Genomic DNA, 22451 nt, shown 5'->3' on the forward strand with positions numbered 1-22451 from the left:
AGCTCTTGCCATGTGTTTTGGGAGCTCCAGCTTCCCCTGTGTCTCCCATCCAGCCCCGTGGCACTGAAAGCTGCACACTCTGGGGTTGGAACTGGATGATCTTTGAGGTCCCTTCCAACCCAAACCATTCTGTGATGCTATGAACCACGGAGAGGAGGAGCATTAATGGCACCTGAGCATGAGCAAAAGAGAAGGCCAAGATGTGATAATGGGAGCGTGACCGAAGAGGAGTGTTGTGCAGGGAAGAGGCAAAGGAAATGGGTGGTGAGAGCAAGAGCAGAGAACTGGGGCAGGGAGAACAGCAGGACAGCAGGTGGGAACAGCACAGGCACTAACGTTTTCTTTTGCTGAGCAGTGAAGAATCTGACAAGAAGGGCTGAGATCAGTAAAAGCCAACAGGCACATCTCTGAGCAGGACGCAGCAGCGCTTCCTTCCTTTTAGACAGCACAAGCCCCACGTTGTTCCGCTCGCATCACGGCAATTTTGGAGCAGCGTGCAGGTTTCAGTGCCACAGGGCTGGATGGGAGACACGAGGGAAGCTGGAGCTCCCAAAACACACGGCAAGAGCTGTTCTCTGCACACACTTTCTGCTCCTGATTGTTGCAGTAGCAAGAGAAAAACAAACCTGTGAAGTAGAGGTATGGAGAAAGAGGTGGCTGGTGGAAGAGGAAGGGTGAGTAAGCGTTCTCCATTGCACTGTGATTTCAAAACGATACCTCATCTCGTGTGAAGATAAAAGGGGGTTTAAAAAAAACAGACAGGTTTTCCTATTGTGATCAACCAGTCAATCCATTCAAATTTATCAAAACTTTCTGTTTGATTATGTAATTGGGGACAGTAGAAGACTATGTCATTAGCACGATCAAGACTTTGAGACACCACCCAGCTTGTGATAATTCAGTGAAGTCTCCAGGTGAGAGTTAGGCCAGGATCACAGCAATACTCAGCACGCTCTCCAGGACTTGGAGAAGCCTGAAGTCAAGCCTGAACCCAATGTTACTGACAAGGGAGAAGGGAAGGAGATAAAACCTTTCAGGAGAAACCCCTGGAAAGAGTTTGCAAGGGATTGCATGAACCCTTCTCTGAATTCATAGAGATACATCATGGAAGGGCAACAATTACCGATATTAAACCACAAACAGCACATAAACAGACTGATTGTTGCTTTCAAAAGCTTCTTTAATGGCAGCAACACAAAGTGGAACACAACAACCGGCAGAGGCCGTGGTAAAGCACGAGCTTTGTGCAACGGATCGCAAAGTAAGCAATACTGGCTGTGTGCTCACATTTTGTTTGTGCATCTGGCAACAGCAGCATGAAAGAGGGGTCTCCTATTGGAGATGTCTGTGACACAGGGGAAAAAAGCAATACAAGCACAGGCAGAGATCTAGGTCTCAGTTTCCTTGCTGGGGCTGCGTTTCCTTTGGCATTGCGGGGTTTGCAGCCTAATAGCTCCGGCCGGGGCGAAGGGGACGCAGGAACGAAAGGCTGTTGTTGAAACTGATGGCCCCGTAGTGTGGAAGGTGCTCGTTTTCTCGCGCAATGTAGCGAAAACCACTGCCATCGCTGTGCTCGCACAGCAGCCAGGCCCCTCGCTGGACTTTGTGAGAAGACGTGGTGTCGTTGTCGAACCCCCGAGCCAGGTTGGTGGCTTCTCTTATCACCCTGCTCTTCCCTTGGTAGTGGGGCTGGTCATAGAGAGTGATCTGGGGGTTGTGCAGGTCTTCAGTGATCATCTGCAGAGAAGTGATGGTGTCATTCATCTCTCTGCCAACAAAGCTGTGCTCTCCCTCCTCAAACACCATTAACCGGCCTGTGTACTTGTGGTGCTCATAAGCCACCCAAGGCTGGCCAATCACTTTCACTGAGGAGACACAATCGTTCCAATCTACATATCCTAGGTTGGAAATATCCTGGGTGATTTCTTTGGAGTAACCCTGGAAGTTGGCATGCTCATAAAGGATGATTTTTCCCATCTCGGCAGGACTTCTCTAGTTTGGATTTCTTGCTGTAGGTGCTGGATGACAGCCTGCAGAAAAGGAAAACACAAAATGACCAATGCTTGTAAGAAGCCTTTTTGCACCAGACAAAATGTACTGGAAAGGGGGGGGAAAAAGGAAAAAAAATGACAAGTGAAACATTTCTAGCAGAATAAATGGAGCAGAAGCTGGAAAAGCCGAAGGGCATGATGTAGAAATTTGAATTTGGAAGAAAAAAGTAAGACAAGGTATGTACACAAAAACTGTCCAGTTTTATTTAATCGTGGATGTTGGTTTATGTTCGTGTACGAGGAACATCTGAGCACTTAGTTCAACATCTTATTGGCGTATCCTAAATAATAACGAAATAAAATATCTAACTCATGATAAATCTTTTGGTTGATAAATGACACAGCTTTTGAAAATTATTTTAGAGATTGGTGCTTGTTGTTTGGAGCAGATTTCATGATCCACATCATATTATGAGTAGTGAGATGTTCAATTCCTTTCTAAAGGAAAGTGCATTTTGTACTGTAAACATGAAAAAATTCTCTTCTGTTAAGGCCAGAACTGAACTTTTAGACTCACTGAAACACCTTATTTCTCTTTTTATATGAAATTCTACTGAAATCAAGAGATTCCCGTTCTCGACAGAAGCTGAGAAGCAACGAAGTTCAAAGCATCAGCTCTTTGAGTCAGACTAAATTCCAGGCTGTAAATGCCTTGTCGTAGCACTGTAGCAAATACTCCTACCTAATTCCTCATGGAGTTGTCTGGAATCAGATCAAGAATGACAGCATTTATTAGCAACAGCCGCAGGAACAGGAGCAAGCGGCCGATGAAGACACCAGCTCCCTTTCTGAATCACCAACAGTCATCGGAGCAAATTTTACATTTCGGGGCAAATATATCTGAGGGAAAGACACAGTTACTCCTGCTGATTCTGGGAAGAGATGGGAGAAGATCAGATCCGCCTAAAATTGTAAGACGTGAGCAACATAATCAATATTTAAAGAAAAAAAATAATCTCACTATGTGATGAAAAACATTTAAGCATTTTCTCAGTTATAATTTGGTTTATGGAGGCCGTGGCTACCCAAACTTTAATTTATTGAGTGACTGAGCACTCGTGTAATGACCTGCTGCCTGTAGAAAAAGCAGGAATAAGAAGAAGCCAGTTGATTTTGCTGACACAACATGAAGACCCTGTGCCCCACATTAATTTGTAAAACATCCTCACTTTGACTCCTCGGAATGCCGTAGCAATGGCTCTCTGCACCCTCTCCCTTTGGAAGCTGTGCTTGTCCCACAGCTTCTTCTCACCCCCTGAACGACGCGCTCAGTGCCAGCAAATCCCGACGCGGACCCCGGGTACCTGTTGCAGCTCATCCCACCACTGGCACCTCTCTGTCCAGCTGTGTTCCACAGCCGCTGCCCAAGAAGCCTTTGCAAGTTTTCACCAAAAGCACGAGGTGCCCCTCACCTTGGCGTCGGCTGCTGGGACGGGGAGAGCCGGTGGCACTTCCTGCACTCCGGCGCTGCCGTGTGCGAGAGGTGCTTCCCTCGGCCGCATTTATAGCGGCACAGAAGTCTCGTGAAACATCCTGCTTAAAAAAAATGAGAAGTGGCAGATATTACCGTCCAGGATCAAAAATCATCAACTGTTTTATTTTTGGTTTTGATTTTCCTACAACCAGCCGTCTTGTTGCTCTGGTTCCAAAGTCCATCGAAGAGGGAGCATCTCAATAAACCTTAGAACTTTGGTTCTTGGTTGTCTTTGTTCTCCAGAAGCCAACTGAACCGCAGTAATTAAACCACATCAAAGCAATTTCTGATGCCTGGGCTGTAGAATTCTTCTGCTTCCTGCAGGTTACATGCCGGCTTACCTGGGAAGCATCTCTAACACACAACGTTAGTTTTCCAAAGGGTTCCTGTGTGAGATATCCAGAGGACAGAGGAGGCATTTAAGCAGCTTTTTTCAAAATTCTCTTTCCCTCTTCTCACCTATGTAGCCATCTGAGCAGCTGCAGGGACGCAGAGCTGGTAAAACAGGACACGGATGCTGTGGTTCCTTCACCGGTGCTCGGTGAGCCCACGGCGTGTCCCAGCCCACAGAACGGAGCCAGCACAGAAATACATGTTGGGATTTTTTTCAACATGGTTCATTCTTTTGCTGCTCTGCAGAGGCTGGAAGCAGAGCAACTGGAATTTGCATCCTGGGGTTTGGAGGAGAGCAGCAGAACCTCACTTTCTAGCAGAAAGCAGCTTTGCTGCAAGGCCAGGTCGCACCTTCACGGCACGGCTGCGTTTCTTGCAGTGAGCTCACCCCCCAGTTCAGTGCTGGTGGAAAGGGGAAGCCCCATTCCATTCCTGAGCCTGGTGCCCACCGCATGGCAAGAGAAGGGAGAACAAACACAGCCAAGGGAGGAATGTTTAGAAGAAGAGGGACTAAAACAGCCTAGAGGAGCATGGATTTATGCTGCCATTGAACCACATTCATTCTTCTTAGCTTGCTAGTGTATTTTACTCATGAAATTATTTAGTTGTGTTTCTAAAAAACAAAATAAATATATATATATAATGACAAATACTGTACAAATACTCCCAAGCTCACAGAAAGAAGCGAGCTCCTGGTTGTAATGACCATCTTTCCATGTGTTACTTGGATTGAAAACTGAACGGATTTCAGTGCCACTTGTCTCATTTATGTGCTGCTTCATGCACAAGGGAGTAACCACTGAGCAAACAGAATACCCCAGGGTGGGGATAGGAGCTGCAGGTTGGAAATATTCATGGCTTGGGATTTTTTAAAATTTTTTTTTGTTTTCTTATGGGGAATTATTTTTCTCAAACTTCCCCCCATCTGGGTTTCAGCTGCAAAAGTTAGTTCTTCTTTTTAGCAGCTGGAAGAACTCTGTGTTTTGGTTTCAGTCTGAGCCTTGTTCTGAGAAGACTGTTGATAACACACTGGTGTTTGTAGTTGGCACTGAGACCTCAAGGACCTTTCGTCTTGCCATGTTCTTGCCAGTGTGCAGGAGCACAACAGGATAAGGGGGAGCATGACTGGGATGGAGGGGTCCACAACTCTCCTTATTATAGGCCTTGGTCAAGGGGTGGTGAGCAATTTCACCGTACATCACTTGTCTGTAGATATTTATCATTGTACATATATGTATATATTCATATATTAGTAGTAGTAGTATTAAAATGTTCTTATCTCAACCCACGGGTCTCCTTCTCTTTTCCTTTCTAATTCTCTTCCCCATCCCCTGGGGGTGGGGGAGGGTGGGCAAGCAGCTGTGTGGAGTTTAGTTGCCGGCCAGGCTGAACCACGACACCCCCCTACTTCCCTCTCCACCAGAAATAGCAGCATTTTGAAATTTTCCATTTCTCTGACAGAAATAGCAGCATCTCAAAACCTGAACCTCTTTTCCTCTCTTGCCCTCCGCAGACAAAAAGAAGAGGGAGCAAGAGGAGTGATGAACACGCAGTCTTTGAAAATGTGCAGAACCACTTGAACAGATGAAGACTTATTCTGTTTTGGAGCAAAAATGACTAAAAGATTTTTATCTTTTTCATAAAACTGGTTCTCACTTTTTTTTTTTTTGAGGTTTAATAGTGAGCTTATTTTTTTATTGTCTTGCAGAATCATTTCTAAACACATCAAGACTCTTATGCATTTATTTACTTTTATTTCCTCCGTGGTTGGCTTCATCATCACCACACTGCCCGAGTCTATTTGAACCACACTGCAGGGTGATAAAACAATTTCACTTCAAGCTGTGGGTGCCACATATGCACCCACTGCACAGTGCTGCAAAAGGGAAAACAGTCAAAAAATCAAACTAACAAGCTCCTTCCCCCTTCCATCCTCTTGTGTTCCCACCCTTCTTGGCCACGGTGGATACCTTCGTTTGTATCTCAGTAATTACTCATCTCTTTTTATTCCTTGCTTTAAAATAAGGGGATTAAAAAAAATAATAAAATCAGACATGAGCTGCATCTCCCCAGCTTCTGATCGCTATTTTATCTGGTAGTTGTGGACTCAAGGCAACAGGATATTGATTTCTTTGGTTTGGACAGGGTTTTTTTTTGGGGGGTTTTTTTACTCTTAGGAGTTGTAAGGGCTGGTAAAGCAATTCTTCATCACAAAGAGGGAATCTCTTTCTCACTTTTGACATTCTCAAACAAAACAGCCCCCAAAAATGCAACACAGGAACATGCAAGGTCCCAGCTTCACAGCAGCATGTTTGCCTGAGAAAGCCCCTCCAGCTCACAGAAATCACATGTTCAAGAAATGCACCCAGTGTTTCGTTCCTCACGTGATTTATCAGCAAGTTGTGCTCCTAAACCTCTTAGAGGAGCAGTCCAAGCAAGAGTGTGACAGACACGGACCTGTCCTCGATCAGCGCTAGGTGTCACTTCTGCTTAAGAAATGCAACAGAGGAACTGAGAAGTTTCCAAAAAAACCCCCACCTCTCTGGCATCTGGTTGTCAGGGAGTCTCTGGACCCACAACTCTTCCTAAAGTCGTGGCCAGTTACAGAGTTTTAAGGTTTCACATGTCTCAGGTATCCAAAAGCACCAGAAAATACCAGACGATGCTTTGCCGTACTAAGTATCATGGTGACCAGTGAAAGGTTTGTCGGAGCAAGGGAGCACGTGCCTACTTGAACAAGGGCCTACCATACAGAGGAGGCCACGGAGATGATCCAAGGGCTGGAGCACCTCTGCTATGGAGACAGGCTGGGAGAGTTGGGGCTGTTCAGCCTGGAGAAGAGAAGGCTCCAGAGAGACCTTCCAGCACCTTCCAGTGCCTAAAGGGGCTACAGGAAAGCTGGAGAGGGGCTTTGGACAAGGGTGTGTAGTGACAGGACACGGGGCAATGGCTTTAAACTGAAAGAGGAGAGATTTTGGTTAGATACAAGGAAGAAATTTTTCCCTCTGAGGGTGGTGAGGCACTGGAACAGGTTGCCCAGAGAAGCTGTGGCTGCCCCATCCCTGGAAGTGTTCCAGGCCAGGTTGGATTGAGGCTTTGGGCAACCTGGTGTAGTGGAGGGTGTCCCTGCCCATGGCAGGGGTGTTGGAACTGGATGGTCTTTGAGGTCCCTTCCAACCCAAACCGTTCTGTGATTCATTCTATAAGTTGCCAGAGTCTGCTCTGACAAAGTCTGTCTTGCTGGGCTGTGTCTGTTGCTGCTTTGCTGCTGCAGGTGGGAGAGCTGCTGTGCTGCTTTCAGTCCTTCCTCAGCAGACTTGCCTGCCAAAAGACTCCCGAGGATCAGGGCCTGGCTCAGAGGAGCAGGAAGAGGCACGGTGTTTGTGTTCAGGGCCCCCAGGCAGCTTAGGGCATGAAGGAAATAATGGTAATAATACAGTGAAAGTAGAAAAGATGCAGAAGTGTGGGGTACAGAGGGCAGGAAAGGGGTCTCCCTGGGGAGACAGGGACGGTACTGGAACCATGTTGTTGGCTATGTCTTACACTACCAGAAGGAGACCACAAAGGAAGAGGTAGCAGGCTTAAAACAGCAGAAAATACTTTGGATACCTAAGCACAGCGCTTCTGTGCATCCACAAGACTTTGGAGAGACCACAAGCACCACCTGGTTTAAAAATCAAGACAACACAGGCAGAAAATAAATTCACTGAAGGCTACAAAACAAACATAGTGATGCAACTTCTGGGTCAGGCAGTCTTTAAAGCAGCAGATTCCTAGAGAATATGAGAGTATCCACTACATGGTTCCCCTTACACTCTTTCCATGAACATCCACTTCAGGTCACCACCTCTAGAGGATTGGTCTGAGCCCCTTCTAGACTGGAAAGACTTCATAGAATCATAGAATGGTTAGGGCTGGAAGGGACCTTCAAAGGTCATCTAGTCCAACCCCCCTGCAAGGAACAGGGATATCTCCAACGAGATCAGGTTGCTCAGGGCCTCGTCCAACCTGGCCTTGAACGTCTCCAGGCATGGAGCATCCACCACCTCTCTGGGCAACCTGTTCCAGTGTTCTACAACTCTCAGCATACACAGGCAAAAGAGGTAGGAGCCTGGGACCCAAAATGAGATATCAGGGGGATGTAACTCAAGAAAATCCAGGATCGTACTGAGGCTCCGCTGCTCAAGATGAGGAAAGTGTGGTGGTACAGCAGAGTATACAACAGCAGCACACTCACCTCCTTGACAAGTATGAAAGCTACTGAGGAGCACTGTGGCTGGAGGTATAAGGATCTCAAAGCACAGATTTCCATTTGCTGGTACCTCCCAGAAGAGATTCGGAGGCTTCCTGGGGCCTTAAGCAGCAAAGAAATGAAACACTGAAGGAAGAAATACGGCAGAAACATAGCAAGAAGCGTGAGTGGAAGAACCTGTACGGAACCATCCTCTTTGACCACATGCCCAGTGCCCGATGAAGGATCTAGTTTGCGTCCTGTGATGCGCATGGACTTGCTAAAGAGGAAAGAAGGGTCTGCTGGGATCCCTCACGTGCTTTTAGTGATGATAAGCCCATACCACTCTTCTGTAGGTTGGGGAAAGTACAGAAAGTACGAAAATGGCAGAGCACCATCATTCATAAGGCCCTCAGCTGACTGGTCCAGCATTCAATCAGGCCTGATGCGAGCAAGGGGTTGGATTAGGGACCTCCAAACATCCCTCACTGCCTTCCCTTTCTGTGAATCAAAAATGCTCAGCACTTGCTGCCCACCACCCCTGCTGTCCAACAGGGCTTGGATGTGGCTGGAAATGCAAACTGGGATCAAGACACCCGCAGAGCCCCAGTGTGAGCCTGGTTTGGAAGTGGACAGGGTGCAGAGGGCAGGCAAAAGGTGTGAACTGGAACCAAAACGCAGACACCATCAGCCAGCTCCTGTTCCCTGCACCAACACTGTTGCCAAAGGCAATTCTTAACAGGACGAGGTTGGACATGGTCTGGACAGAGGCAGCTTCATCTTTGCTCAGCCCTGGGACACTAAATAGAGACTCGTGTCCAGGTGGAGAGCTGACCTTAGCAAATGCAGCACAGATGCCGTGAAATGATTGAAGGTGGGAGGGAGGGAAGAGAACGGGAAAGATTTACAGAGAAAGAGGCCAAATGGTGACAGCCCAGTCAAGCTGCAGGGACAGGAGAGGACGTGTGATGGGGAAGGTCACCAAGCACAAGGTCGAGAGATTAAACCAAATAGCAATGGAAATTGCGACCCAACCTGCAGTGCTGCGTTCAGCTCTGGGGTCCTCAACACAAGAAGGACATGGAGCTGTTGGAGCAGGTCCAGAGAGGTCACTATTAAGCCTCTTAAAAAAAAAAAGAAAAGAAAAGAAAAAGCGAGAACCAGTTTTATGAAAAAGATAATCTTTTAGTAATTTTTGCTTGAAATCAGAATAAGTCTTCATTTGTTCAAGTGTTTTTTGCATAACGTGGTTCTGCACATTTTCAAAGACTGCATGTTCATCATTCATCTTGCTCATTCTACTTTTTGTCTGCTGAGGGCAACAGAGGAAGAGAGGTTTCTTCTTTTCTTCTTTGAGTTTTCTTCTTTTTCACTTTTGTCACGCACTTTCAGATTTCGACATGCTGCTATTTCCGTCAGAGAGGGAAGTATGTGAAAAATTATTCCCCATAAGAAAAAAATAATCATCAAAAAAACCCCCAAGCCATGAATATTTCCAACCTGCAGCTCCTATCCCCACCCTGTGCTATTCTGTTTGCTCAGTGGTTACTCCCTTGTGCATGAAGCAGCACATAAATGAGACAAGTGGCACTGAAATCCGTTCAGTTTTCAATCCAAGTAACACATGGAAAGATGGTCATTACAACCAGGAGCTCGCTTCTTTCTATGAGCTTGGGAGTATTTGTACAGTATTTGTCATCATATATGTATATATTTATTTTGTTTTTTAGAAACACAACTAAATAATTTCATGAGTAAAATACACTAGCAAGCTAAGAAGAATGAATGTGGTTCAATGGCAGCATAAATCCATGCTCCTCTAGGCTGTTTTAGTCCCTCTTCTTCTAAACATTCCTCCCTTGGCTGTGTTTGTTCTCCCTTCTCTTGCCATGCGGTGGGCACCAGGCTCAGGAATGGAATGGGGCTTCCCCTTTCCACCAGCACTGAACTGGGGGGTGAGCTCACTGCAAGAAACGCAGCCGTGCCGTGAAGGTGCGACCTGGCCTTGCAGCAAAGCTGCTTTCTGCTAGAAAGTGAGGTTCTGCTGCTCTCCTCCAAACCCCAGGATGCAAATTTCAGTCGCTCTGCTTCCAGCCTCTGCAGAGCAGCAAAAGAATGAACCATGTTGAAAAAAATCCCAACATGTATTTCTGTGCTGGCTCCGTTCTGTGGGCTGGGACACGCCGTGGGCTCGGACAAGCACCGGTGAAGGAACCACAGCAGGAGGATTTGGATGGAGCCAGTGTACAGGCTGCCTGTTTTGGCAAGGGTGACTCTCCCTTCCCAGATCCCTGTCTTCTCCAGGAACATCCCACCTGCCGGAGCAGGGATCCCTGAAGCATCTTATAGCGGGGCACGTTATAACGGTGACCTTGGAAGAAGCTCTGCTGGTCAAATGTTGTCCCTTGAGGTCATTATGTTCAATGAGGAAGTAGAGTTGGACTCAAGACCTCCAGAGGTCCCTTCCTACCTAAATCTTTCTGTGAAGCTGAACCGTTCCTCATTTCCTTTCACTAGTGGTGCCTCTTGTTCATTTTGGTTTTACACGGTTGTTAAAATTTGCCAGATGGTTCCTTGATTTCAAAACTTGGAGATGGCTCAGGCAAAATCAGTCTTTAAAGGAATTCTCTTTACTGTGGGTATTTGTAGGATCTGGATTGCTCTTGAACTAACAACAATTCCATCGTTTCTTCTTGCTTGCCACCATGCAAGCCAATTAATTTGTCTGAAAACATATTACAGAGTAAACCCACGATATGAAAATGAGCAAAAGTGTTGTCACTGCAGCTCTGCCAGAGAGTCCTTGTCCTGTTTTACCAGCTCTGCGTCCCTGCAGCTGCTCAGATGGCTACATAGGGGAGAAGGGGGAAAGAGAATTTTGAAAAAAGCTGCTTAAATGCCTCCTCTGTCCTCTGGATATCTCACACAGGAACCCTTTGGAAAACTAATGTTGTGTATCAGAGGTGCTTCCCAGGTAAGCCGGCATGTAACCTGCAGGAAGCAGAAGAATTCTACAGCCCAGGCATCAGAAATTGCTTTGATGTGGTTTAATTACTGCGGTTCAGTTGGCTTCTGGAGAACAAAGACAACCAAGAACCAAAGTTCTAAGGTTTATTGAGATGCTCCCTCTTCGATGGACTTTCGAACCAGAGCAACAAGACGGCTGGTTGTAGGAAAACCAAAACCAAAAATAAAACAGTTGATGATTTTTGATCCCTGAGGGTAATATCGGCCACTTCTCTGATCTGCTGAATGGGATGTTTCACGAGACTTCTGTGCCGCTATAAATGCGGGCGAGGGAAGCACCTCTCGCACACGGCAGCGCCGGACCGCAGGAAGTGCCACCGGCTCTCCCCGTCCCAGCAGCCGACGCCAAGGTGAGGGGCACCTCGAGCTTTGGGTGAAAACTTGCAAGGGCTTCTTGGGCAGCGGCTGTGGGATGCAGCTGGAGAGAGAGGTGCCAGTGGTGGGATGAGCTGCAGCAGGTACCTGGGGTCCGCGTCGGGGTTTGCAGGCACTGAGCGCGTCGTTCAGGGGGTGAGAAGAAGCTGTGGGATAAGCACAGCTTCCAAAGGGAGAGGGTGCAGAGAGCCATTGCTACGGCATTCCGAGGAGTGAAAGTGAGGATGTTTTACAAATTAATGTGGGGCACAGGGTCTTCATGTTGTGTCAGCCAAATCAACTGGCTTCTTCTTATTCTTGCTTTTTCTACAGGCAGCAGGTCATTACACGAGCACTCAGTCACTCAATAAATTAAAGTTTGGGTAGCCACGGCCTCCATAAACTAAATTATAACTGAGAAAATGCTTAAATGATTTTCATCACATAGTGAGATTATTTTTTTGTTTCTTTAAATGTTGATTATGTTGCTCAAGTCTTACAATTTTAGACGGATCTGATCATCTCCCATCTCTTCCCAGAATCAGCAGGAGTAACTGTGTCTTTCCCTCAGATATATTTGCCCCGAAATGTAAAATTTGCTCTGATGACTGTTGGTGATTCAGAAAGGGAGCTGGTGTCTTCATCGGCCGCTTGCTCCTGTTCCTGCGGCTGTTGCTAATAAATGCTGTCATTCTTGATCTGATTCCAGACAACTCCATGAGGAATTAGGTAGGAGTATTTGCTACAGTGCTACGACAAGGCATTTACAGCCTGGAATTTAGTCTGACTCAAAGAGCTGATGCTTTGAACTTCGTTGCTTCTCAGCTTCTGTCGAGAACGGGAATCTCTTGATTTCAGTAGAATTTCATATAAAAAGAGAAATAAGGTGTTTCAGTGAGTCTAAAAGTTCAGTTCTGGCCTTAACAGAAGAGATTTTTTTCATGTTTACAGTACAAAACGCACTTTCCTTTAGAAATGAATTGAACGTCTCACTACTTCTTTACTCGTAATACGATGTGGATCATGAAATCTGCTCCAAACAACAAGCACCAATCTCTAAAATAATTTTCAAAAGCTGTGTCAATTATCAACCAAAAGATTTATCATGAGTTAGATATTTTATTTCGTTATTATTTAGGATATGCCAATAAGATGTTGAACTAAGTGCTCAGATGTTCCTCGTACACGAACATAAACCAACATCCACGATTAAATAAAACTGGACAGTTTTTGTGTACATACCTTGTCTTACTTTTTTCTTCCAAATTCAAATTTCTACCTCATGTCCTTAGGCTTTTCCGGCTTCTGCTCTGTTTGTTCTGCTAGAAATGTTTCACTTGTCCTTTTTTATCCTTTCCCCCCCCCCTTTCCAGTACATTTTGTCTGGTGCAAAAAGGCTTCTTACAAGCATTGGTCATTTTGTGTTTTCCTTTTCTGCAGGCTGTCATCCAGCACCTACAGCAAGAAATCCAAACTAGAGAAGTCCTACCGAGATGGGAAAAATCATCACTTATGAGCATGCCAACTTCCAGGGTTACTCCAAAGAATTCACCCATGACATTGCCAATCTCAAAGATGCAGATTGGAACGATTGTATCGCCTCAGTGAAAGTGATTGGCCAGCCTTGGGTGGCTTATGAGCACCAGAACTATGCAGGCCGGTTGCTGGTGTTCGAGGAGGGAGAGCACCCCTCTATTGGTAGAGAGCTGATTGGTAGGATCACTTCTCTGCAGATGATCACTGAAAACCTGCACAACCCCCAGATCACTCTCTATGAAGACATCAACTACCAAGGGAAGAGCAGGGTGATAAGAGAAGCCACCAACCTGGCTCGGGGACACGACAACGACACCACGTCTTCTCACAAAGTCCAGCGAGGGGCCTGGCTGCTGTGCGAGCACAGCGATGGAGGTGGTTTTCGCTACATTGCGCGAGAAAACGAGCACCTTCCAAATTACAAAGCCATCTCTTTCAACGACAAGCTTTCGTTCCTGCGTCCCCTTCTCCCCGGCAAGCGCTGCGGCTGTTAGGCAGCAAACCCCGCAACGCCGAAGGAAACGCAGCCCCAGCAAGGAAACTGAGACCTAGATCTCTGCCTGTGCTTGTATTGCTTTTTTCCCCTGTGTCACAGACATCCCAAATGGGAGACCCCTCTTTCATGCTGCTGTTGCCAGATGCACAAACAAAATGTGAGCACATAACCAGTATTGCTTACTTTGCGATCCGTTGCACAATGCTCGTGCTTTACCACGGCCTCTGCCGGTTGTTGTGTTCCACTTTGTGTTGCTGCCATTAAAGAAGCTTTTGAAAGCAACAATCAGTCTGTTTATGTGCTGTTTGTGGTTTAATATAGATAATTGTTGCCCTTCCATGATGTATCTCTATGAATTCAGAGAAGGGTTCATGCAATCCCTTGCAAACTCTTTCCAGGGGTCTCTCCTGAGAGGTTTTATCTCCTTCCCTCCTCCCTTGTCAGTAACATTGGGTTCAGGCTTGACTTCAGGCTTCTCCAAGTCTTGGTGAGCGAGTATTGCTGTGATCCTGGCCTAACTCTCACCTGGAGACTTCACTGAATTATCACAAGCTGGGTGGTGTCTCAAAGCCTTGATCGTGCTAATGACATAGTCTTCTACTGCCCTCAATTACATAATCAAACAGAAAGTTTTGATGAATTTGAATGGATTGATTGGTTGATCACAATAGGAAAAGCTGATTTTTTTAAACCCCGTTTATCTCCACATGAGGTGAGATATCGTTTTGAAATCATGGAGTTTCAATCAGAATGGAAAATGCCCTTGTTCGGATGTTACCTTCATTGGTAATTCTACATCGTAATGGCGTTTTGTCCTTGCAACAGTCTCAAGAGTCACCATATGGTATGTTCTACCACAGGCCAGACTTCAGTGACAGCACAGGTAGCTCAGGGACCTCCAACATGCCAAGCAATGCCAGGGGTTATCAACACTAAAAGCATGTGAGGAATCCCAGAAGGCCCTTTTCTGTCCTTTACCAAATCCATGGGCATCACAGGCTTCAAACTAGATCTTTCATCAGGCAAAGAGACAAATGGAGAAGGAAGATGCAAGCTGCAAGAAGCTGCAAGCTATGGGAGAAGGGCTGCTGAAGCATCTGTAGTTCAGTGTTTTGCAAGCCCCGGAGCAGCCTGGAGAGTGACCTACTGTCCGGTGCTCCTGCAGGGCTGTGGTTCTCCATGCTTACTCTTTACCTCCAAAGCAGCACACTGAAAGCTGCATGACAGAGTCAACTTTGGAATAATTGCCTTTGGAATATGGAATATGCAAGGTCTTCTTGCAGATGTGGGATCACTATTTCAAGAACTGTTTTGCCCTGCACAAGTTTACCTGGAGAACACGGAGCTGCAGCTCTGAGTTAACACTGCCTAAACATTGCAATGTTTATCTAACTCTGTGCTGGGCTCCTGTTTGCCACGATTTTTTATATATTTTTTTTTTTTTATAGCTAAAAATGAAGCCCAGAATCTGCTGGGCTTTGTTCCCATTTTGAAACAAACACTGCAGGCTGGACTGACGCATCAGCCGCTCGTGTTGAGCTCATGTGGGCAGATGCAAACGTGATAGCTCAGGCTCCATGGGTTTTGATCCACTTCTTACTGCTTTGTAGCCAACTTCAGGTTCCCTTGCTCTCTGTTCACCCACGATCTTCTTTTGATGGGATTTCAAAGTTCAGTTCAAAGAACATGGAGCATTCTCCCTACTCTAGGCCAAAATAACTTGGAAACACTGAGCGCTCTCCAGATAAAGCCAACTGTGCCCAAAGAATGGAGATAAAACAAAGCTGCAAAACACCAATGCACAGTATGTTTTTGCTCCCTGTATTAATGTAACTCTCCAATATTAATACCTTTTGTAACGGCAAATCAAGCGGCAAATGTCATAGAATCATAGAATCATGGAATGGTTTGGGTTGGAAGGGACCTCAAAGATCATCCAGTTCCAATCCCCCTGCCATGGGCAGGGACACCCTCCACTACACCAGGTTGCCCAAAGCCTCATCCAACCTGGCCTGGAACACTGCCAGGGATGGAGCAGCCACAGCTTCTCTGGGCAACCTGTTCCAGTGCCTCACCATCCTCAGAATGAAAAATTTCTTCCTTAGATCCAATCTAAGTCTCCCCTCTTTCAGTTTAAAGCCATTGCCCCGTGTCCTGTCACTACACACCCTTGTACAAAGCCCCTCTCCAGCTTTCCTGTAGGCCCCCTTTAGGTACTGGAAAGCTGCTATAAGGTCACCCCGGAGCCTTCTCTTCTCCAGGCTGAACAGCCCCAACTCTCTCAGCCTGTCTTCGTAGCAGAGGTGCTCCAGCCCTCAGATCATCTCCGTGGCCTCCTCTGGACCTGCTCCAGTAGCTCCATGTCCTTCTTGTGTTGGGGAATCCAGAGCTGAACACAGTATTTCAGGTAGGGTCATCTTCTGCCTAAACCAATTTGTGGAAGAAATTATTTTGGAAGTCCTACTGAATCGCCTTGGTCGTGTCTGAGGGATCCCTTGCAGCATCTCAGCATAATGATGACCTTGCATAGGCACTGTTAATAGGAGAGAGATTATTTAGGATGTCTCTAATTATCTTTCCCTGGAAATACAATGATATTACCTTCGTGAAAAATGCCATTCCCTAAAGAAGAAGGAAAGTATTATCTTATTTTCTTAGCATATATAATTGAAAGTTTATTTACAACCAGGATGGCTCTGAATCATCTTCGAGTTATCTTCGAGTTTTCCCTCTGTTTCTCTTGGGCAAAGAAAAGGTTACATTACCTCCAGAAGTTGTGGTTACCCTGTGATTTTTAACCAGCTCTTATTCCTGTCTGTCTCTGGTTCTTCTGGTCACCAGAGAGGGGATTTTCTTTATTTTGAGGGTCTAGTTGTTCTTGGGGTGCAGTGCAGTGCCAACTAGCAGGTAATTTCTACACTGCTCAGCTAGCAGTGCCCTTGAAATCACACTCTCTGGTCATCCCCACCCTTCACCCCTGCAGCAGGCTTCAAGAGGCATCTCAGAAAGACACAACACCCTCCCTGGCATTCCCTACTGTACTTCTCACGTGATGTGCATCCCTAGAAAAAATGTACTACATGACACTCTTGCTCAGGAAAGACTAGAGCATTGGCATCTCCATCTGTCTGTCAACACAGGCATAAACAGTATCTGGAGTTATCCAAGCCCTGTTAAACTACTCATGGTACTAATACAGAGTAAAAAGACTGCTTCCAAAATAATCAGTAAAAACTTTCACAGAGGGGATGATTACTAACCCACAGGGAAGTGCAAATGGACATTTGAACAGAAAGATGGATAAGGAAGGCTTTGTAACTTGAGATATACCAAAAGGAGATGTCTAGGGAAGAAGGCTTGAGCACCATGGGTGTTAAGAGGTGATACTTAAACAGACTGAACTTTTCTCTTCTTGGTTAGCAACGTCCACAGAACAACTTAAAGAGTGTTTAGGTAACCATAGAATGTAAAACTTGGGCTTAAGGTCAGATCTTGTCTACCCAGAAACAGGATGATGATTACACATTAACTACTTACCTTATTTCGTAACAATGCCATGTTGCATTAGATAACAGGTTCTTCAGAAAACTTTCCTGGAGATGATTCCTCACGCTGACTTGGCTCTCAGCTCATGGCTGGGCTTGATGTGTTGATGGATCATGACTCTTGACTGACAGAACACCAGGTAAGTATCCTTCAATCTTTGTTATTTCAAGTGAGATTTACATTTGGCATGGCTTATACACCAATCCTGGTCTAGTGGAAGGTGTTCTGCTGATGGCAGGGGGGTTGGAACTAGATGATCTTTGAGGTCCCTTCCAACCCAAACCATTCTGTAATTCATTCTATGATTCATTCTGTGATTTGTTCTATGACTTTAGAAACAAATTTCATTCAGAAAATACTGCATAAAAGCTGAAACTTTTAAATCCCTGTGGATAATCATTAACTGCCAAAATACACGTATTTCTCCTCTCTTCAAAATTGTGCAACATGCATCACATCACTGTTCATTCTTTTTTTTTTTCCCCCTTACTTACACCAGAAGTTACTGTTGGGCACACGAGACCTGCTCACACAGCAGCCTACACTCAGATGACCCCACAGGAGCAATTAGCTTGCAGAAGTGAAAATGTACAAAGTTTAAGGCAGCACAAATTTTAATTTCCACTACAAGTTTCCAGGCAGTTTGAGGAGAAACTCCGCAGACCTTCAGCAGCTGCATACACAGCTACATGGTTTTTGGCTGCCCCATTGTCCAGAGGAGAAGGATGCTGCTGAAGGACTTCAATTATAGGTCAAAGAACGGCACGCTTGGTAAAACTTACTGGTTTGACCACTTTTGTTCAGAGGGGAACCTGTGAACCAATTTTGGAGGTTTTACTGCAAAAGAAGTACATCAGGATGGTGTAAATTCTTTTCTGCATACTAACATGCAGGCAGTTGTTATTTCACATTCAAATGGAGAATGATACATCTGAGGATGGATAGCAGCTTTCAAAATCCTGGATAAAAGCTTTGGAGTCACAAAACCAATAATGCCAGTTAGGAGACAGAAACCCATAGCCTATGTCTCACAGTGGAAGAAACTATGGGGCCAGAACTCCAGGCAGATGATCAACACCAGGACTCTTTGTTTCTCTGTTTCAGGGCTGTGATGCAGCTCGTTTGGACGAGCTGTGCAAAAGAGCCACTCCAACTCTTAACTCCATCACCCGGGCAGCCCGGAATCAGAGGAGCGGAGGGAAACGAGGCGGCAGGATATTCTGCTGCACTTCTTAATCTTAACCCTTTGTCAGAAGGATTTGTCCCCCTTTGTCCCCCTTGTGCTGCTGTGGTTTCCTGGCAGTGCCTTGTTTGATTCATAGATTCATAGATTTCTAGGTTGGAAAAGACCTTAGAGATCATCGAGTCCAACCGTCCCTAGTCCCCATTAAACCATATCCCTAAGTAGTTCATCCACCCTATTCTTAAACACATCAAGGGATGGGGACTCAACCACCTCCCTGGGCAGCCTGTTCCAGTGGCTGACAACCCTTTGGGTTTAATCATAGCAATGCTATGGAAAAGCTTAAACGAGATTCCCCATCCTCGTAAATCGCATCTCGATAAACGTGAAGCATGAAGCTGACAAAAGCAGCCATGGGAGACCTTCCTTCAGAGCTCCACAGGGATCACTGGGAATAGAACTGCGACATGGGGAAACGAGCACAGCTGCAGCAGGTTGTTCCTATAAGGAATTCCCCTTTTCGGAGCAAACGACCATCTTTCGTACGGTCCCAAAACCCTATTCCTGCCCACACAGTCCCTCATGTTCCTGGGATGCCTTTCACCGACCGAAACACCATCAGCCCCAGAGCTCAGCACAGACTCATCCTGAATCTCCCGAACTCCTGGCATGTGCACGATGTCTGTGCCCCATAGGCAGATGCACTCCATCAGCTAAACCCGCTCCCGGAGCAACGTGACCTCCAGTTCGGCGATCCGGAGCTGCTGCCCATCAGTTCCCACGGCAGTGACACTCGGGCCCAGGGGCAACGCAGCACCAAGTGACCTTGTTAGCAGGAGGAGATGGAACGAGCTGTTGTTCATGTGCACTGCTGTTAGCAGTCGGGAAGAAAATTCATCTGCACAAAGCAGATTATCAGGCACTGCTCTATTCCAGCGTTGGGGACACAAGGGATAGCTCTGTCCAAACATGTCCACCCTAGCATCAAAATCCATAGGCTTTTATGCACTTATTTAGTTGAATTGTCATTGCATAAGATTTAAAAGACAGGATTTAAAAGACAGATAATCGATCTTGGAATCATAGAATCATGGAAGGGTTCGGGTTGGAAGGGACCTCAAAGACCATCCAGTTCCAACCCCCCTGCCATGGACAGGGACACTCCCCACTACACCAGGTTGCTCAAAGCCTCATCCAACCTGGCCTTGAGCACTTCCAGGGATGGGGCAGCCACAGCTTCTCTGGGCAAACTGTTCCAGTGCCTCACCACCCTCAGAGGGAAGAAGTTCTTCCTTATATCCAATCGAAATCTCCCCTCTTTCAGTTTAAATCCATTGCCCCGTGTCCTGTCACTACATGCCCTTGTCCAAAGCCCCTCTCCAACTTTCCTGTAGCCCCTTTAGGTACTGGAAAGCTGCAATAAGATCACCCCGGAGCCTTCTCTTCTTCAGGCTGAACAGCCCCAGCTCTCTCAGCCTGTCTCCATGGCAGAGGTGCTCCAGCCCTTGGATCATCTTCATGGCCTCCTCTGGACCCACTCCAGCAGCTCCATGTCCTTCTTGTGTTGGGGACTCCAGAGATGAACGCAGCACTGCAGGGGGGTTCTCACGAGAGCAGAGTAGAGGGGCACAATCACCTCCCAGTCATTGGTTACTTTTATTTAACTCCATTAATTTTATTATTTAAATCCTTAATAATCCTTTAAGTCCTTTATATTTAAATCAAGAAGGGAAGGGGTAAGGGGGGGGGGGGGCTTTCAACCAGCATAACTCGTGTCCATGACCACTTCATTTGTTTCTTAATACAATATATAAAAAATCTCTCTCAGTGGTCAGCTGGTGACAACCCTGTGGTTCCCTGGCTTAAAACAATCCATCCAGAAATCCAGCAGCTGGCTGGTGAGGTCTCTATGGTTCCTTGGTTTAAAACAATCTTAACTTATACTTTATAATTCTCTGCCTAACTCTTCTACTTGATTAAATATTACATCCGAATTTTTGCAACACTACCAGACCTCATAAATCAGATGGAATCATAAATAAGGCAGCAAACCCAAGTCAAATGTCTTTGAAAAGGCTGGGAGCAAACTTCCTTTTGGTATCAGCGAAGCCACAGCCTCCCAGCCAGGCTCTTCCCCACAGGGAATCACGACAAACAGATATACCAGAGGAAAATCTCCTGCGTGTTTGAGATGACCACTGACACCAAGGTAGGTGTCTACTTGTCATTTTATGCTCCCTCTACTCCTGTGATCCCTCAGGAACCGACGGCAGAAGATGTTTTAGTGACCAACAAGCACAGAGAGCAGATGAGAGGCTGCTGAACTGTAGCTGGGAACCCTGTAGGCAGCACATCTGCTCATGGAAATGCCCACGACGCATAAGATGGACCCACAGCCTTGCAACCATCAACAGCACCATCCTTCAGGAGGTTGGAGGGACGGAAGATGCTGGAAATTCACTGTTGCCTGGGAAGAAGTGCTGAATGTTGAAGTATCAGGGTGGGAGCTGTTGTGTTAGGACATCGAGATGATTGGGCAGGAGGGTCAGAGGGCAGGGTATCTTGGCTAAATTAGCATGTAACGCATACAAATAGAGACAGAGATAACAAGCAGGAAGTAGTTTGATATCTTTAACTGCTAACCCTCCTGTTTGCTAAATCACCTTAATTGAACAGAGCACTGGTTAAGTGCAGTTTTCTGGTAAAAGATAAGAATCATAGAATCACAGAATGGTTTGGGTTGGAAGGGACCTCAAAGATCATCCAGTTCCAACCCCCCTGCCATGGGCAGGGACACCCTCCACTACACCAGGTTGCCCAAAGCCTCATCCAACCTGGCCTTGAACACCTCCAGGGATGGGGCATCTACAACTTCTCTGGGCAACCTGTTCCAGTGCCTCACCACCCTCAATGTAAAGAATTTCTTTCTTATATCTAACCTAAATCTGCCCTCTTTCAGTTTAAATCCATTGCCCCTTGTCCTATCATTACACACCCTTGTAAAAAGTCCCTCTCCAGCTTTCCTGTAGGCCCCCTTTACGTACTGGAAAGCTGCTATAAGATAGATAGATCTCTTCTCCCTTGATAGATCTTGCTTGATAGATCTCTTCTCCCTTGAGGGAATACCTTCTTCTACAGCGTTAGTGCTCTGTTAACTGTCTTTTGCTGCCATGAACATGGTGAATACATGATAGGCCTTATCAGGATCTATGGAAACCAGTTACAAGTGGTGTCCCTCAAGGGTCCATACTGGGACCAATACTATCTAATGTCTTCATTAATGACATAGACAGTGGGATTAAGTGAACACTCAGCAAGTTTGCAGATGACACCAGGCTGAGTGGTGCAGTTGATAGGCTGAGGGACATGACAAGCTTCAGGAGTGGGCCCATATGAACCTCACGAGGTTCAACAAGGCCAAGTGCAAGGTCCTGCAACCTGAGTGCCAGAGCAATCTGCAGGATCAGTACAGGCTGGGGAATGAATGGACTGGGAGCTACTCTGTGGAGAAGGAATTGGGAATACTAGCGGTTGAAAAATTGGACATGAGCCAGCCATGCGCGCTTGCAGCCCAGAAAGCCAACTGCATCCTGGGCTGCATAAAGAGGAGTGTAGTCAGCAGGTCAAGGGAGGTGATTCTCCTGATTCTGCCCCTCTACTCTGCTCTTGTGAGATCTCACCTGGAGTATTGTGCCCACCTCTGGTTAGAGCAGGTCCAGAGAAGGGCCACAGAATGGCCAAAGGGCTGGAACACCTCTCCTATGGAGAAAGACTGAGACAGTTGGGGTTGTTCAGCCTGGAGAAGAAGCCTCTGGGGAGACCTTACTGTGGCCTTTCAGTATATGAAGGGGACTTATAACAAAGACAGAGAGAGACTTTTTACTAGAGCCTTTTAAACTGAAAGAGGGAAGATTTAGATTGGACATATGGAAGAATTTTTTTATAATCAGGGTGGTGAGACACCGGAGCGGGTTGCCCAGGGAAGTTGTGGATACCCCATCTGGAAGTGTTCAAGGTCAGGCTGGACGAGGCTTTGAGCAACTTGATCTATTGAAAGCTGTCCCTGCCCATGGCAGTGAAGTTGGACTAGATGATCTTTAAAGGTGCCTTCCAACCCAAACCACTCTGTGACTCTATGATTCTAAGACGTGTAAGTTCAG

At 46.3% G+C, this 22451-nt stretch overlaps 1 protein-coding gene and 1 pseudogene across 2 annotated transcripts; one reads left to right on the forward strand and one right to left on the reverse strand.

Annotated features, from left to right (window-relative positions):
* Positions 1 to 1284: 1284 nt before the first annotated feature.
* LOC147529343 (epidermal differentiation-specific protein pseudogene) lies at positions 1285 to 2776 on the reverse strand (annotated as a pseudogene). Its single transcript, XR_015222249.1, has 2 exons — positions 2734 to 2776; positions 1285 to 2030 (listed from the first exon to the last, which is right to left on the reverse strand). The product of XR_015222249.1 is annotated as an epidermal differentiation-specific protein pseudogene (transcript).
* Positions 2777 to 13023: 10247 nt separating this feature from the next.
* On the forward strand, positions 13024 to 13560 carry LOC147529344 (epidermal differentiation-specific protein-like). Its single transcript, XM_086622660.1, has one exon. It carries the CDS (start codon positions 13024 to 13026, stop codon positions 13558 to 13560), a length of 537 nt encoding a protein of 178 aa, XP_086478786.1.
* The last annotated feature ends 8891 nt before the right edge of the window (positions 13561 to 22451 follow it).

The sequence above is a fragment of the Tauraco erythrolophus genome, chromosome 1, assembly GCF_009769465.1.
Source record: "Tauraco erythrolophus isolate bTauEry1 chromosome 1, bTauEry1.pri, whole genome shotgun sequence".
Lineage (NCBI taxonomy): Eukaryota > Metazoa > Chordata > Aves > Musophagiformes > Musophagidae > Tauraco > Tauraco erythrolophus.